At 36.3% G+C, this 18,204-nt stretch overlaps 1 protein-coding gene across 1 annotated transcript in view; it reads left to right on the top strand.

Annotated features, from left to right (window-relative positions):
* LOC121877242 overlaps positions 1-18,204 on the top strand; it is an 83,902-nt gene that overhangs the window by 42,483 nt on the left and 23,215 nt on the right. The window contains exons 8-11 of the mRNA XM_042382888.1: positions 2,053-2,183; positions 11,562-11,667; positions 13,451-13,578; positions 16,253-16,442. Coding sequence (XP_042238822.1) covers positions 2,053-2,183; positions 11,562-11,667; positions 13,451-13,578; positions 16,253-16,442 — 555 coding nt within the window. The remainder of the gene's footprint in view (positions 1-2,052; positions 2,184-11,561; positions 11,668-13,450; positions 13,579-16,252; positions 16,443-18,204) is intronic.

Below are 18,204 nucleotides of genomic sequence, written 5' to 3'. Positions count from 1 at the left end.
GAAAAAACTGCCCACAGTTTATCCAAGATTTTAGGGGCTTTGAAAATGATGTTGGGGAAGTGACACAGACAGTGGTAGACCTTATGAACCAACTCCAGCTTAATATTCATGAGGATGATGTCACACAGTTGCTTGAGTCTCATGCTGAAGAATTATACAATGAGGACCTGATTGAACTGGAGAAGCATATTTTGTCAGGATGTAGGAAATGAAACCCCAGAACCAAAGTAATTCATTACAAAAGAAATGACAGATGGTTTCAGGCTTATTGAAAAAGGATTGTTTAAATTTAAACACCAAGATACCAACACAGCAAAATTCATAGAGGTATTACAGGTTGTACCTCTCTAGTCCGGCATTCTGTGGTCCGGAAACTCCCGTGGTCCGGAATGATTTTAGTTTGTCCAATAGGTAGATACGCTTTTTTTTTTCTTTTTTTTTACTTATCTGAATTATTATTACAGGAGTATTAAATTTTTGCCCTAGGCCCTGTGGGTCAGTGACCTATGCCCGGTACTAATCCCTAAAAAAAAAAAAAGCCATGGAAATTAAGGTTTGTTTACATCCGCAGCACTTCTCTCTCTGCTTGTCTATACAGAGTACAACATTTAACCCTTCAATATATATGAGCAGTAAATAAGTGTTGCTTTCATATTCTTATGTAGAGTAATGACGATATATTTTCACATGTGCGCACTTACATACGAGCAGTCTCACTTTTTTTTTTACCATTAATGGTTAGCTACTTATATTGTTCCATTTATTAACATTAAATAACATTACAGGTACTTCAAGCAACCATATTCATTTTTTACATTAATTTTACTACAGCTAAACTCAGGGTCTTATTTTCTTCAGTTTTATATGTAGAACCAATCAGTCACTGGTTTCGTAAGCTTTAACATAAACAATGCCGGCAGCGGTCTCGTCTCCTCTAATATTCCACGTATTATTAATAAATTGTATTGTTAATTTTGCACACACGCACATTAATTCAATAAAAACAAATTCAGAAACATTAATTAAAATACATATGAACAGTAAATAAGTGTTGCTTTCATATTCTTATGTAATGTAATGACGATATGTTTTCACGTGTGCGCATGCGCACTTACATATGCGATCTCTTTTTCCTTTACCATTATTGTTAGCTACTTCTATTGTTCCATTTATTAACATTAAATAACATTACTTAAAACAACCATATTAATTTTACTACAGCTACAACCAAGGTCTTATTTTCTTCAGTTTTATATGTAGAACCAGTCAGTAACTGGTTTTGTAATCAACGAAAACAATGTTGTGTCATTTCCTCGTGTGTTTTAATATTCTACGTATTATTAATGAATTTTATTGCTCATTTTGCACACATAAACATTAATTCGATAAAATAGACATTCAGTAATAAACAATAATGAATCTCTTGTGCATAAGAGAAATGACACTGTTTACACGATTATGCACGTCGTCTGCACGTTGGCGGGCCGTTCAAACCCGTCGAAATTCAAGTTTCCGCCGTCAAAATTTTTATTTATTTATTTTTTTGTGTGTTTCAATAAAATACATTAAGAATTAAAAACTCGCGAAATTTGAGAAGCTACTATACGACATTTAACGCTTCAATATGTCTTCAAAGAGACCATGACGCAGAGAAAGTGGTGCTAGTGCTTCCAGGCATAAGCACAATTCACTATCTATCCAGGAAAAGGGTGAATTTCCATGGTACGGAAATTTCCATGGTCCGGCACCGGTCAGGTCCCGAGGTTGCCGGACTAGAGAGGTACAACCTGTACTGAATACCTATGATGCTATGGAGAGATATATGACAACAAAAATAGTGTCAGTTCAACCATCCCAATAAAGCCTCTTGTCACTCCTACTAATGCCCATCTCTCCATGCAAGCCAGTCCCAGGTTTCAATGTAAGTGTTTAACTTTAATATTGCTTAGATGGTTTTATGTAATAACTCATTTGTTTATAACTGTGTATCCTAGAATTTATTTACCTCTTAACATAATCCATGAAAGGCTTATTGGACTCCACATTCCTCAGGATTACTTTGGGGAATGTACAAGTGACACCAACGCATCACGGTCATTTTCATTTATGTTAGCCAATGCCTTGGACTTGAAGACCAATAATAATGACTGGGGACTCCATCTTGGCCCACATTTTAATAGAAGGTAACTATAAGAGTGAACAAATAAAGTTTTAACATTAAGCAAAAAAATTTTTGTGGCTAGCTAGTTAGTAGCCAAACTATATCTGCATGTATTGTACAGTAATTCCTCACTTTGTGGTATTTTTTTGCATAATTTTGCTTAGATATGATAAGTTCATTGTCACTGTTTATATATGCAGTATAAATTCACTTACATAGTTGAGCCTGATGGGTGTAAAAACTTTTAATCGCACCAAATGTTCCTCCCAGACTGCTGTTGTCTCCAAGCATCTTAATTCACAGACATACTGTACTGTACAGTACATACCTGTAGCCCAAAAATTCATGGTTTACTGAAATCCTCAATAGATTTTAGCTGCAATGATATTAATAGTGCACCCATGAAAAATCATGTATAATCTGAAAATGTTTTAAAGTATAAACGTAACTAATCCGGCATCTATTGTATGTGGTGCCAGCGGGTGTGATTGTTATTGCCAAAACTTACCGGTACTCATTATGGATCAAGATTACCATGATGTACAGTACTGTATTTACATTTGCTAGTACTGTAATTAGAATGTAATTCCAATTGGTTAAAATTTTAATTTATTATTATATTCTGTAAGTAAAGAAAGGAATTTATCCAGTATTTAAATTATTTAATTACTGTCTGACAATCTCTTAATTTTTGCTAATTTGTTGTTTTTCATTTGTATATGTGCATGTATGATAAATGCAGTTAGTAACTAACATGCTTTTATTTTTTAAGAATGCTGGTAAGTTATATTGGGGTCAAGTTCCTTGAAAACCCTGTGTGCTGTACACTAAAACTGTGTTGTGTGAGACTAAAACCTTTTGGGAAAATTAAGGTTTAGGCTCATTGACCATTGACCCTTACCTCCAAGACCAACTGTTTTTACTTATATGCATAACATCTTGTGTTACAATGATGGTTTTGAATTTTTATGCTTACTGTTTTTTGTACTTTTTACCCTCTTCGCCACTGATCAGCTTGTTAGCCACTTGGGTGGTCGGTCATGACTCTCACCTATGAATTCCATATAAATCATTCCTTTTTTCACTCTCAAATCAGAAAAAATTAAGATGACTAGGTAATGAAATACAGTTTATTGGAATACTGTTCAGCATGCACAGATTTAGTGTCCTAGTGATTTTGTGAATTGGAAAATATAGTACAGTAGTCTTATTATGACATTTGAATAGACAACAATTGACATTTTAACAATAGTAAATGAATATGAGGTCTTAAAATCAATTTAAAGCTGTTTGAAATTACAAGAGATGCAGGAGTTTGAATATGGAGGGGCAGAGAGCTAGTGGTAGGCCAAGAATGAGAGGGGAAGAGGGTGTGAGAAATGACCTCAGAGATAAGTGAGAAATGACCTCAGAGATAAGTAAGAAAGAACCTGACAAGGAAGGATGCAGCTTGGATTGGTAATCAGGTATCACAACTAATTCATCTAAGCATGGAAAATGGCTGTATAATTTTATGGTAAAGATGAAGTGATAGAAACTATTACAAATATTTTATACAGTATTTCTTTGTTCATTACTTTTATTGAATTTATCCTCTTCATCACTGATTACCCACTTGGGTGGTTGATTATGTCTGTTATGCACCGTTAGCAAGTACTGGGCGTGTTCTGGTTCCAGGATGTATCTGTACCTCCGCCATTGTTGGTTAAGTCTGGTCTTGTAAAGCTGCTGTATTGTTTAAGTCCTAAAGATAACTATGTTCAGTGGTTAGCAGGTTTACTAACCAAGATGATCTTTCATAACTTGTATCATGTCTCCAGCATATCATTACATTGGTAAATTTTTCTGATTCCATATTTAGTTTAATATTTTTCTTATTTTCTTTCTTTTATACCAGAAAATATATTCCCAACTAATATCACCTTATATGTAGCTCTTTATTGTCTGACTTAGAAATATTTCTGTATACCTGTACAGTGACGACGCCACCACCTCACCACCCCCCCAAAAAAAAAAAAAAAAATATATATATATATTATATATATATATATATATATATATATATATATATATATATATATATATATATATATATATATATATGCAAGTAAATCACTGTAGGTGCGCTATGGATTCTAGTCTACTCACCCCTGAAGATGTAATTACACTATCTATATATATATATATATATATATATATATATATATATATATATATATATATATATATATATATATATATATATATATATATATATATATATATATATATATATATATATATATATATATATATATATATATATATATATATATATATGCTGATAACCACAAGGAAAGAAGAAAACACGAAGTTCCCAAGCGGTCCCACTTTACGCGTTTCCACGTTTACGCGGTACCCTGCCGAAACCGGAATGCTCACTTTCCGCGGTGTGTGTACCCTTTTACGCGGAGAGCGGCGCGAGCAGGGTGCGCACAAGGTCGCCCAGTCATCAAAACATTACCGAGTTCTTCACCCACCACAGCCGGCCCAAGTCAGTGATAGTGATAGTGATAATGATAGTGAGGATATGGACTTATATGGACTTTGAGGGGTTTGACAAAGAGGCCCTGCAAGCCTCTGTGGTGGATAGTGATATAATTGATACAAGTGATACAGGTGAGGGCCAATAATCTGCCCTCTGCCTCGGAACCAACCCCCTATCCCAGTGTGCCCAGCCATCTTTTCTACTAACGTAAGTGTTAAAAAACCTAATATTATTGATATTTCTCTTAATTATTAATTGTGTGTGCATACCATCATAAAATTAAGAAGTTATTTTTACTACAACATAGGTATTGTGTCTGAAAAAGTGGAGTTTGGGGGTCGGCCCGGTCTCTATTCCAATTAATCCCATATGTTATGTTGTTCACTTTACGCGGGCCGCCGTGGGTTCAATTGACCGCGTAAAGTGAGGGTTCACTGTGTGTATGTATATATATATATATATATATATATATATATATATATATATATATATATATATATATATATATATATATATATATATATATATATATATATATATATATATATATATATATATCTTGATAAAATCACACGGGAAAATGGAAACAACGGAGTACCTTAGCTTTCGTCTTTATTCAAGACATCTTCAGAGGCAACTAGATTACATGGACAGAGAGAGGCTTAAATATACAGGGTGACCTAAAAACATGAGGTCAGGTCATAATGATGACATCCACTAATCCCCACACCAACACAACCGTAGAGGAGCTTAAGAGAAGGGTGGTGACGTGACTAGACAGGTCAGGTCAGAAAAAAGGGACCCACAAAATAACTGTCATACATCAAGATCAAAGGTTTTCAAAGCAGTTTTAACCTTGGGCCACTGACAAATAAATTTATGTAACATATTATCAGTTTTGAACTGACCATCACTAAGGTTTATTGATTTTAATTCCTTAATCAAACTAGCTTCAACCAGAAGTCTTTCTGTGACACAAGATGATTTGAATACTTCTAAGCTTTTTTCCCAAGCAATGGGGTGATTATTATTCCTAACATGAACGAACAAGGCACTGCTTTCAGATGCAGTTCTGATATTATACTTATGTTGTTTGATTCTGAGCTGCAGTGTTTTTCCTGTCTGACCTACATAATTACAATTACATTGGCTACATGGAATACAATAAACACTTCCATTTACATTCAAACTTGGGCTATTCCTTATTAACATATTGGTAATGGTTGAGTCATACTTAAAAACAACATTAATATTTAGAAGCTTGAGGGACCGAACTAAAGGGACAAATTCATCACGATAGGGCAGAGTCAAAATATTCTTAAGTGTAGGAACTTGTCTGGTTACAGAGGAATGAAAGGATTTTTTAGCCCTTTTAAAGCAACGATCAACAAACACAGAAGGGTACCCAAGTTTCTGTGCAATAGAACGAATGTGTTTAAATTCGTCGTCAATAAATTCAGAGTCACAAATACGCAGACATCGTAGGAACTTAGTGATGGTCAGTTCAAAACTGATAATATGTTACATAAATTTATTTGTCAGTGGCCCAAGGTTAAAACTGCTTTGAAAACCTTTGATCTTGATGTATGACAGTTATTTTGTGGGTCCCTTTTTTCTGACCTGACCTGTCTAGTCACGTCACCACCCTTCTCTTAAGCTCCTCTACGGTTGTGTTGGTGTGGGGATTAGTGGATGTCATCATTATGACCTGACCTCATGTTTTTAGGTCACCCTGTATATTTAAGCCTCTCTCTGTCCATGTAATCTAGTTGCCTCTGAAGATGTCTTGAATAAAGACGAAAGCTAAGGTACTCCGTTGTTTCCATTTTCCCGTGTGATTTTATCAAGATTTATCTTATCACGTTTTCATCATGAAATATATATATATATATATATATATATATATATATATATATATATATATATATATATATATATATATATATATATATATATATATATATATATATATATATATATATATATATATATATATATATATATATATATATATATATATATATATATATATATATATATATATATATATATATATATATATATATATATATATATATATATATATATATATATATATATATATATATATATATATATATATATATAATCCTAGTATCCAACAGTTTTGCATATTTCAGCTCTTCAACATCTTCACCATACTTTTCTCCCATATATATAATGTATACACTATCCTCCTACCTCACTCATAATCTCCCCTCTGCATTGTTTTCTTGTCATTCCACTTCTCTATACTTAATCAGTGTTGTCATTGCCATCCTTTGACCATGCCATCTCTTTTACTTTACTTTTACCGTATTCACCACTGATTGACTCTTTAGCCACTTGGGTGGTTGGTCACATCTCTATTACACATTGTTGGCAAATACTTAGCATGCACTGGCTCGTGAATGTAATGTGTTTTACGGAATATAAGACGCATGGCAATATAAGACACCCCCACCCCCCCCTTATTTTAGCAGGGAGTATTTAGAAAAAAAAATTGTGTATTTTCCTCCTGTAGCCATAATTGTCTTAAAATAATATATACAGTACCAGTAAAGGTGAGGAATAAAAAAATAATACCAACAAATAAGGTACAACAAAAAATACTGTACTGTATTGCCAAGCTGGTACATAAAGGTCAAGTAAAGGTTTAACACAGTTGTTGCCATTTGCATATTAGTCCCTGGCTCACCAGAGCAATGCAGACACCGATTCCTTAGCAACCCCCCCAATGTCCCATCTCCACCCGCTCCCTGCTAACTCGTGTGTAAAGAAATGTATATTCCCTTTACATGTTTCTTTCCCCTTAGGAAAATTATTTCTTTTACCTTTTCACAAAATGTATGTAGGATGGTGTGCGAGTTTAACGGAGTATAAATAAATGAAGAAAGTTACGTATATCTACCCAAATACAAGATGAAAAACATCAATAACACCAGTAACCTGGTAGTTATAGTGACGAGTTTAACCTGGCTGCAATGCTGCCAGCAATTTTAACAGAGAAATGTGAAAAGAAAGTTACATGTAAATCTTCATTTGTATTGGGTATTTGTAGATTTAAAAATAAATACTGCAGGTATGGCATTAATAGATTGTAATGTTTGTAAGAGTTCAGAAATGATTACTGCTTAGCTACCTCTGAAGAGTTGGGTGTTTGCCGTATGGACATTAATCATCTCTTGTTATCATCATCAGTACAGTAGTTAAAAACTGAGCTTTTAAATTTACATTAAGAATTTTTTAATAAATTAAATATAATAATACAGTGGTCCCTCGGTTAACGAGCACAACTCATTCCAGAAGGTTGCTCGTTAACCGAAACCATTGTTTCAATGGGTTTTGGGGTAATTGGTTCCAGCTCACCGAAAATTACATACAAACTAAAAATAAATGCAGTAAAGTACAATTACATTGAGGTGTACATGTAGAAGGCTCCTGGTTGATGATGATGATGGGAATTAGAATGGGGGTGGAGGAGAAGGGAGAAGAGAAGGCAGTGGGGGTGGAAGAGAAGTCACCTCATGCTGCCATTTCACCCATAAAATTTTAGTTCACTTGGTGTAATTCAAGATTATTTTCTTTAAATCAATACTGCACTGTGCTACATATTATCAATTTGTAAAATATATTTCAAAATGACCAATAATTTGAATGGAAACACAGAAAAAAAGCATTTATGTTGAAGAGTCTCAAACAAGATGTTCCTTCCTCTGAACTGGTAAACAAATTGACGCCAAGCTTGGTGTGTTGAGTGGCTGTTTGGCGCGCAAAAAACTAGTTTCCTGTACTTCAATTATGTTCAATAATTGTTAAAAATACTAAAAAATTTAATGTAAAACTTATAAAATTATTGAATAGTATAACCTTCTTGATATTTACTAAAATGGTAAGGAATTTAAGCCCTAAAACCGATTACTGTATTGGCGGACTAATACTACAGCTGGTGGGCCGCCAAATGCAGGCAAAAACAATGTTTGGAAAATTTTTTAAGAAATTTGTTAACCGAGGGTTTGATCGTTAACCGAAGTGAAGAATCTTATGGAAGGTAATTCGTTAACCGAAATTTCATTAACCGAGGCGCTCGTTAGCCGAGGGATCTTTTACTTTTACTTTTTCGCCAATGATCGGCTTGTTAGCCGCTTGGGCGATCGGTCATGTCTCTGATTACTTTTCCTTTTCATTTATCTTCTTCACCAAAAGATCGGCTCGCTAGCCGCCCGGGTGATCGGTCACGTCTTTGTCACGCACTGTTGGCAAATACTGGGCATGTACTGGTCCCTGAATGTACCTGAACCCGCTCCAGTGTTGGTCAAGTCTTGTCTTGAAAGAGCTCACACTCGGTGCCGTCACAACACTCTCTGGTAGATTGTTCCAAGAGTTTACAACCCTCACTCCGAAAAAGTTTGCCCTCACAGTTTTCTGGACTTGCGGCTTCTTCAGTCTTGAGCTGTGACCCCTTGTGGGGCGAGCGTTCACCAGCTCCAAGTAAGGACACTCAACTGAGTAGTTCCCCCTGAGATGCTTATACACCTCAACTAGGTCCCCCCTTTCCCGTCTGTAGTATAAGTTAGGCAAGTTCAGGCTCTCCAATCTCTCAGGGTAGCTGAGGTGCCGAAGTGCAGGCACCAGTCTGGTGGCCCTCCTTTTAACATTTTCAACCAACTGACAGTCCCTAGCATATCTCGGGGACCAGATGGGGTGACACTAATGTGTTTAAGTAAGCAATAACATATTTTTAATTCTGGAGTTGGGTTAGGTAGAATTTAGCCTACTGGTGACAGCAACAGGGGGATTCATTAGCTTGGGGTAGACTGCAAACTCACATATATAAAGGCAGGCTGATTTTTTTTAGCCATTTCTTTTAGAAAAAAATAGCACATCTGTAACGAATTGCTTCTCTTACTAATAGATGTATAACAGTATGCCACAGTAATGGGGAGATCATATTATATTTACCTTTACCAACTGTGTATCTGTTGAGGTGACTGTTACAGTGAATATAACAGTTACTTGTGAAACGGTCATATATGTAACAACCTTCATGGGTTGTCACAACTTCAAACAATCACTTGTGAAGCACGTTACCTTATATTGTAGACATACTAAAATATAGATCATAGTTTGTTGGATCTTCTGTAGTGAAATCCAGTATGTTCCTTTGTTTGTATTTATTACAAAAGGTTTCTATGTACACTTTCAAAAAAGATTATCACCGTAACTTAATCACCGTAGCTATGAATGTTAAATGAAGACGGAGGCTATGTTAAATAGCTCTGCTAAGTATATATGTCATGTCGATGAGCGGCGAGTGAGAATGAGTAGGGACCCATTGAGGGAGAATGGAATATATCCGACGTCCTCCCTCGAGGGAAGACGGAACCATTCACGATGGCTCTCAATAACGTCTTCCTCTAGTCAGGGTTATCAAACTAATGCCCGCAATAGGTGGCCAGAGAGCCGGTTACTTAATGCTTAACTCAGCACTAAGTGACGTGACTTCCCGTGGGCACACCTTATCACGTGCTCTGAATATGCTACCTCATAGCTAGTGGAAAGTTACAGGGGGTGATATTTATACAAGTCGAATGTAATTAACCCATTTATATAAATACTTCTGCTGTTAAGACTGGGGCTAGTACATTCTTATACGCCATAAAATACGGTATCTGAACCTGCTCCAGTGTTGGTCAAGTCTGGTCTTGAAAGAGCTCACACTCAGTGTCATCACAACACACTCTAGTGCAGGGGTTCTTAATCTGGGGTCCATGGATGGGCTTCAGGGGGTCCGTGAAGGTCAGATAAATTTTAACATTTATATTCACTACATTTTTATATTAAGTTGTTCTATTTTCGTCAATATATACCAGATGTTATGTATGTATTTTTGGTTACTGAAGAAAACCAGTAAATCTGTAGGGTGGCATGGGATGCTACTGTACAATGTCAGGTAACATACAATTGTCATTGGGTTTTGACTTCTAGAATGTTTACTTTATTCATACTTTGTGTATGTCATACACTGTATGAGGCAATGAATTTTCAATAAAATAAAGTATATTCATTGCATGCAAAGTTGTGCTTATGTGCATTTTTCTAGGGAGGGGGTCCATAGCTTTCACCAGATTCTCAAAGGGGTCCATGACTCAAAATAGGTTAAGAACCACTGTAGTGGATTGTTTCAAGAGTTCACAATTCTCAGTCCAAAAAATTTGCCCTCTTAACTTGGTCCATACCCTTTTCTTACTGTCATTCCAAGTTCATGGCACAATGGGTCACATATAAATTTGTTACATAGTTTGCCACCAAAAGTTCTTTATCTACCAAAAATAACATTATACCCAACCACACTTTTTTTAGTAACTCCAACATTTTGTCAACATCTTTGGTTTTTGCTTAACTCTTTACTTCTCCTGAAACCATGTTCACATTTCTTCTTTTGGGATTTTCCTTTACCTTTGCCTCTGTACAATTTCATATCCTTTTGACAGCCATGTTCATCCTCATATATAGGGAAGCACTCCATAGTCCTAGTAGACAAATTTCAGTTTAAAGTTATTTGACACAACAACCAGACCCACACTTCCTCCATATCTCCCCTGTAAGTCAAATAATGCTACAGTGAAATTCAGTCCTTTATCTCCCTTGCTTACAATCCTAATTGATTTCCTTCTTCGTTCCTTGCATGTCTTATTTATGGAAGTGTTTTCCCTCACATTTCCCATTCTATATAAAACAGCTTTGCATTTGTTACCGAGGTTTCAAATGTCCTGAAGTTTGGAACACTTTAAAAAGAATGCCGTCTATGAAAGAGATGAAAAGTGATACAGTAGTTCATCTTGTGTTTTACAGGGCAGGCATGATGCATTGGCTGTGGCAGACCAAATTTAATGCTGCCAAGAATGTCAATAATGTGACAGACAAGATGCTGCATGCTTGTGGTGGAACAGGATACAAGGTAAGGTTTTTTGCAAATAAAGGTTTTGCAAGGTTGTTGTTATTAGATGCGTGAATACTGCATGTACCGGAGACTTTCATCTTACTGGTGACCTGAAAATGAATTATTATTTTCTATAGATTTATCTCTTTGGGTTTTGGAATGATAACCGATGATAGTTTATAGTAGATTTACCGGGTATATTCATTTTCCATTTTGTAAAGTGTATTTAATGTATTTTCCTTATGTGGCCCTTTGATTATGAATAATTATTTAATATAGCAAAACTTAATCTAATGTCAAGTGCCTTGTATACAGACATCAGGATATGGAAGAAGATTGCATAAAGCTGGGAAAAATTAGGGAGGATGTTATTGTTGGCTCCCACGAATACAGGTATTTGCAAAAATATTCTGTTAGCAGCTGAGCATCATCGTGTAAACACACTGCCCAAGTACACATTCATTACATAATATCAGGTATTTTGCTTTGGGGCGAGTCTTGCATTTACTGTACAAAATTCATCCATAGCTAGAAGTGTCTTCTTTGAGTAGTTATGATATTGTATGAGGGCTTGAGAACCTCCAAGAGTAAGTGGCTGGGAAAGTGAGGAATTTGAGGTGAAAATAAAGGTTCATCAAGGGTCTGTCCTGAACCCCTCCGCACCTCTGTTTATCATGGTTTAAGAGGTACTATTGCAAGATTTTATGCCTTGTCTACTCAGGCAGTTGATAGCAGAAAGTTGAAGATATAAGAATCGGAAGGATGGAATGTGGAAAATGGGCATGTGGTATCTGTAAGAAGAGTGTAAGCAGCTATTTGATAATGTGCAGTGAGTATAGAAGGTGGGTACACAATGGTGCAGTAGTGTAAATGGCAGACAGCAGGATGTTGCTAACTTAAGTGCAGAAGCTAGCTCAGTTACCAGAGTTACAAGTGGTGCTGAGGGATAGGAAACCCTATTCTGAGCTAAGAAAGTAGCTGGGTATTGAGAGCATTGGAGTGGTTCTGTGCAGAAGTAGGCTGAAATGATGCAGGTAAATGGAGAGAGTTTTAGGAGACAAATTGGGTCAAAAGATGCATGAATTGAAGGTAGAGGGAAGGAGAACTAGGGGTAGGCCAAAAATTACATGGAGAGAGGCTGTGAGAAAGTATCTTACAGATAAGAACCTGTTGAAAGAGACCATGCAGCTTGGAGGGCTGTCATCAGAAAATCATGGCTAACTCACGGAAATGTGAAAAATAACAGTAAATCAGTGATGATAATAAATGCAAGAGAAACGCCCATAAAAGTAGAAAATAGTGTAATACGAGTACCAGTACATACAATTACAGAGGAAAGAAGTACAGTGTGTCTGGAGACTTTCATTTCCATCAAAGTAGGGATGTTCTGTATAATGGACTAGACACCTTACTTTCTTACGATTGCAGAGTTTTGTAGTTAGAGAAATTATAAAAATATACCATATATATAGGGTAAGATGACCACGACAAATATAGTAGTAGAGGTATAGCACTGTTAGAATTTTGAGTAAGTGGTGGTGGCCCATACTGTTGATGGGTTTGTGATATGCATAGCGGTGTGTAAGTAATCAGATTCATAAATACTGTATTTAGGAAGATACTGTATGAACCAAAAAGCAGAATCACCTTGCCTAACTGTGGTACAATTAGATTTAGGCATTATAATTCCTATTGTACTTTAATAGGTAAATGAATTGTGACCCTGAAAGTGACATGGTATTATTGAACAGTTAACCATCTACTGTACTGTCAAAGATTAATACTTATCCTGGCACTGCAGACTGACTTGGGTATAGAGCGCCTTCTACGGGATGGCAAGGCTGGGTGGGTCATGGGACCATCCAATGAGGTGTTACGCCAGTATACCGGCAAATTTGTTCTACTAGGTTCTGGAGCTATTGACTATTGGTAAGTACTTTATATATTTATTTTATGGGTATTTATGTTTAGTGGTTCCTGTTTTATGGAACTGACAGAATTCTCAAAATATTGAAAAATGATGGAGTTTTCATTTCCCCAAAATATTTCCTAAAATTTTTTGCAATCTTTATTTCTATTGAAATTTAGTGTAATACAACAGCTAGACTAGGTGATGGATACAGAGAGGATTACTTGTATAATTATTTACATGTGATCTGTCATATTTCTTGAAAATGGCATAACTTTGGCAAATTTACTCCTGTTTGGCACAGTATGGGACAGGGGGCTAAAATCCTGGTTGGGATGTCTTTAATACACGTGCTCTTATAGGGGTTCAATTTATTTAGCTCTTTTATTACAAAATCTTCTAATACGTTATAGAGTTCAAAACAGTTGGGAATAATTCCTTTCTATCTTCCATTTTTAAAAGCTTAAAAATTTACAGTACACTGGTCCCTCGGTTAACGAGCACAATCCGTTCCAGCAGGTTGCTCGTTAACCGAAAAACTCGTTAACCGAAACCATTGTTTCAATGGGTTTTTGGGTAATTGGTTCCACCTCACCGAAAATTGCCTAAATTCAACAAAAAGGTAGTAAAGTACACTTACTTTGAGGTGTGTATGTAGAGGGCTCCTGGATGATGATGATGATGGGAATTAGAATGGGAGTGGAGGAGAAGGGAGAAGAGAAGGCATTGGGGTGGAAGAGAAGTTGTAGCGTACTGTTGTGGCAGGTTGTCAGGGTCTCTTATTTGGCCTCACAACGTACGTACATGTAATATATCCAACACTCAGGATTGAGGTAGGAATAGAAAATCACAATGAGTTTCCCGTATATATATTGTTGCACAGCACAGTGTTAAAGAGATACTAAGTCGGGCGAAGGTTGCTCAGAGTTCCTGTAGGGCGAGGAGCTTTCTGAGGTAGCGTGTGTGTGGAGCTGTTGAGGGATGTTGCTTGCTGGTGGCGGTAAGTAGAAAGAGACAGGTCACCACGAGGTCAGGTCTTATATAGTGGGGGTAGGCGTGGCTTGATGGTGGGCCCCCGCTTTGTACGGCGTCGCTGGTTACCTGACCTTGACCACGAGGGATACGCCGGTAGATTCGCGGGGGGTCGGCCAGTCAGTGACACGCGTTGTTTGTAGGGGAGGAATCCGCTGCAAAGTCACCCCATGGTGCCATTTCACCCATAAAATTTTAGTTCTCTTGGTGTAATTCAAGATTATTTTCTTGAAATCAACACTGCACTGCATTATATAATGTCAATATGTAAAATAAATTTCAAAATGACCAATAATTTGCTTGAAACACAGAAAAAAAGTGTTTAGTTGAAGAGAGTCTCAAGCAAGATGTTACCTCCACTGAAAAGACAGAGAGACTGGCGCCTGTTTGGTATGTTGCCAGGCTGGATGGCGCGCATGAAACTAGTTTCCTTACCTTCAATTATGTTCAATAATTGTTAAAATGACTAAAATATTTAATATTAAATTTTTAAAATTATTGAATAGTATAAACTAATTAATATTTACTAAAATAGTAAGGAATTTAAGCCCTAAAACCGATTACTGTATTGACAGACTAATACTAAAGGGGATTGCTCGTTAACCGAAGTTAAGAATCTTATGGAAGGTAACTCGTTAACCATAATCTCGTTAACCGAGGTATCAGTGTACCAGTCTTTGAGGCAACTGGTGGTTTACTGTTTAATGATGAAGCAACTTGTGTAGGAGTTGAAATAATTTACCACTGCAGAGGCATCATGGCAACATTTATTATTAATATTAAATTTAGATGTTGCCAGAACTTTCGGTGAGTATTTTTAGTTTCTTTAATCTTAATGTTTAATTATTCTGTCTCTTATCTTATTCATGAGTTGATGAGTTAATATTTGTGTTTGTTAGACACCAATATCTCATGAGTCATCTTGAGCTCAGTTCTGAATTTTTTTTATGCTTCCTTTCATGATATTGTATCCCCAAGAAAATCAGTAAGAGAAGTTCTTAATTTTAACCAAGCCTTGTTTACCACCATGCAATTTGTCATCTGAGACCACTCCATATTTCATAATTTATCATGGAATACTTTTTTACTGTTATTTTTTTATGATATTATTTTGATTAGTTTACATCTGTCTATATTTCCTAATTGGAAATAAGCTTACAAAAATGGTGTTGGTGGTACACGGGTTAATGCATGTATAGTATCTCACTACTATGACATCCTGGATGTACCCAAGAATGTCGAAGGGTCGTTTTAAAGTTGCTGGCATTTTCGTGGCTGGGACAAGGAGCCATTTGCTCTAGACAGTAATTTCTTTTACCTGTGTGTGTGTGCGTGAGCATGCGTGCACATAAACACGCACACACACATATATACAATACAGTTAAAATAAATAATTGTTGTTAGGGCAAACACACAAAGGGAATATACATTTCTTTGCACACGAGTAAAAATGTACCCTCCCCCTATTCAACAAGTGTTATTTGGGGATTTGGCTATTCATGGCCATTTTGAGAACCTAACCCCTGTGAATTTTAAGAGCATGCTGTATCCCACAATTGTGTATTTTTATCATCTAGTTTTTTACCATTAGAGAATAAAGTTCCATATTGTTGATACTTAAACTACAATAGACATGAAAATGGTCTTTCTTTTCTTTGCTAGGGACCAGCACGTCAACAAGCGAGTTATCCATCAGGAGCTTAAGAAGATGACCTTGGAGGAGAAGCAAGAGTTGGCCAAAAGTCTTGCAGAAGATGTGGAATTAGAGAAGGGAGCTGAAAACAAACACCCATTCCAAGAAACTGACTTTGAAAACCCCTTTCACACCTGCCCTCCTGCAGTTAATGATAAGGTGAGAACTGTCCTTCTGCAGATGATGAAGGGTGAACTCCTTCACTGCCTGTTGTCCAGCAGCTGATGTAAGGTAGCAAAAAGAATGGCTATGAGCCAACTGAATGGTTTGGAACTACCCACTGTTGCTTAGACAGATGTGCACATTACATACATTCATTATCACCATTCCACACGAATTTAACACTTCTTTTTTATTTGAGGAATTCATCAGTTATAACCCTTCAGGAAAGTCTCATTTAATACAGATAGGTTAAATGGGCTTTTAAGTGTATTGTGGTAAAAGTGAACTTTGAAGTCTTCTTGTACAATACATTATCTGCTAATTCTGAATTACATTAATTATAAAATACAGTGACCCCTCGGTTAACGAACTCAATCCATTCCAGAAGGTCGTTCGTTAACCGAAAAGTTCGTTAACCGAAACCATTGTTTCAATGAGTTTTTGGGTAATTGGTTCCAGCTCACCGAAAATTTCCTAAATTCAACAAAAATGGTAGAAAAGTTCACTTACTTTGAGGTGTGTATGTAGAAGGCTCCTGGATGATGATGATGATGATGGGAATTACAATGGGGGTGGAGGAGAAGGAAGAAGAGAAGGCATTGGGGTGGAAGAGAAGTCACCCCATGGCACCATTTCACCCATAAAATTTTAGTTCTCTTGGTGTATTTCAAGATTATTTTCTTTAAATCAACACTGTACTGCATTATATAATGTCAATATGTAAAATATATTTCAAAATGACCAATAATTTGCTTGGAAACACAGAAAAAAGCGTTTAGTTGAAGAGAGTCTCAAGCAAGATGTTACCTACAGTGAAAACAGAGAGACTAGCGCCTGTTTGCTGTGTTAAGAGGCTGGATGCTGCGCTTTAAACTAGTCACTTTACCTTCAATTATGTTCAATAATTGTTAAAATGACTAAAAAATTGAATATTAAACTTTTAAAATTATTGAATAGTATAAACTTCTTGATATTTACTAAAATAGTTAGAAATTTAAGCCCTAGAACCGATTAATGTATTGGCGGACTGATACTAAAGCTGGTTGCCCGGCCAGTGCAAGCGAAAACATGTTGAGGTCGGTTCGTAAGAAATTCGTTAACCGAATTTTTGTTCGTTAACCGAATTGAAGATCCTTATGGAAGGCAGTTCGTTAACCGAAATTTCGTTAACCGAGGCGTTCGTTAAACGAGGGGTCACTGTATATACAGCACAGTAGAATCCCAGTTATCTGGCACCTATGGGGATTGAGAGGTGCTGGATAAAAAAATTTCTGGTTAGTTAAAACTCACTCTTAGGATCCTCCAATAATCCTTCAATGCACAGTGGTACAGGCTGACCTTACAAAATCGTGTCAGAAAAACGGACTTTAACACTTATTCCACTATAAAGTACAGCATGTGGCTTAGAAATATAGAAAATATAATATAAAACTATAAAATAAGAAAAATGCAGAGCATGGATGTGTGGGAAATGAACGTGTGTGGTGATGGTGGGCTATAACTGTGGCCTGCTCGCCGGCTCAGTTGTCACATTTATTGGTACAGTCATCCCTTGGTTATAGCACACTTGGTTATCGCGATTTTCGTTATCACGCCTCCATCAAAATCTGCACACCTGCCGTCATAGCGCATTTTTCAGGCCGAGAATTTTTTTTTTTTTAAATGAAGTATGTGCTGTTGTACTTTATGATATGCTATGTATTGATTTTATTGCTTACCATAGCAATAAATATGGCAGCTAATCCCTGTTGTGTTCAGT

Source organism: Homarus americanus, unplaced genomic scaffold, assembly GCF_018991925.1.
Source record: "Homarus americanus isolate GMGI-L3 unplaced genomic scaffold, GMGI_Hamer_2.0 scaffold367, whole genome shotgun sequence".
Lineage (NCBI taxonomy): Eukaryota > Metazoa > Arthropoda > Malacostraca > Decapoda > Nephropidae > Homarus > Homarus americanus.
This window is presented reverse-complemented; position numbering and strand designations above follow the sequence as displayed.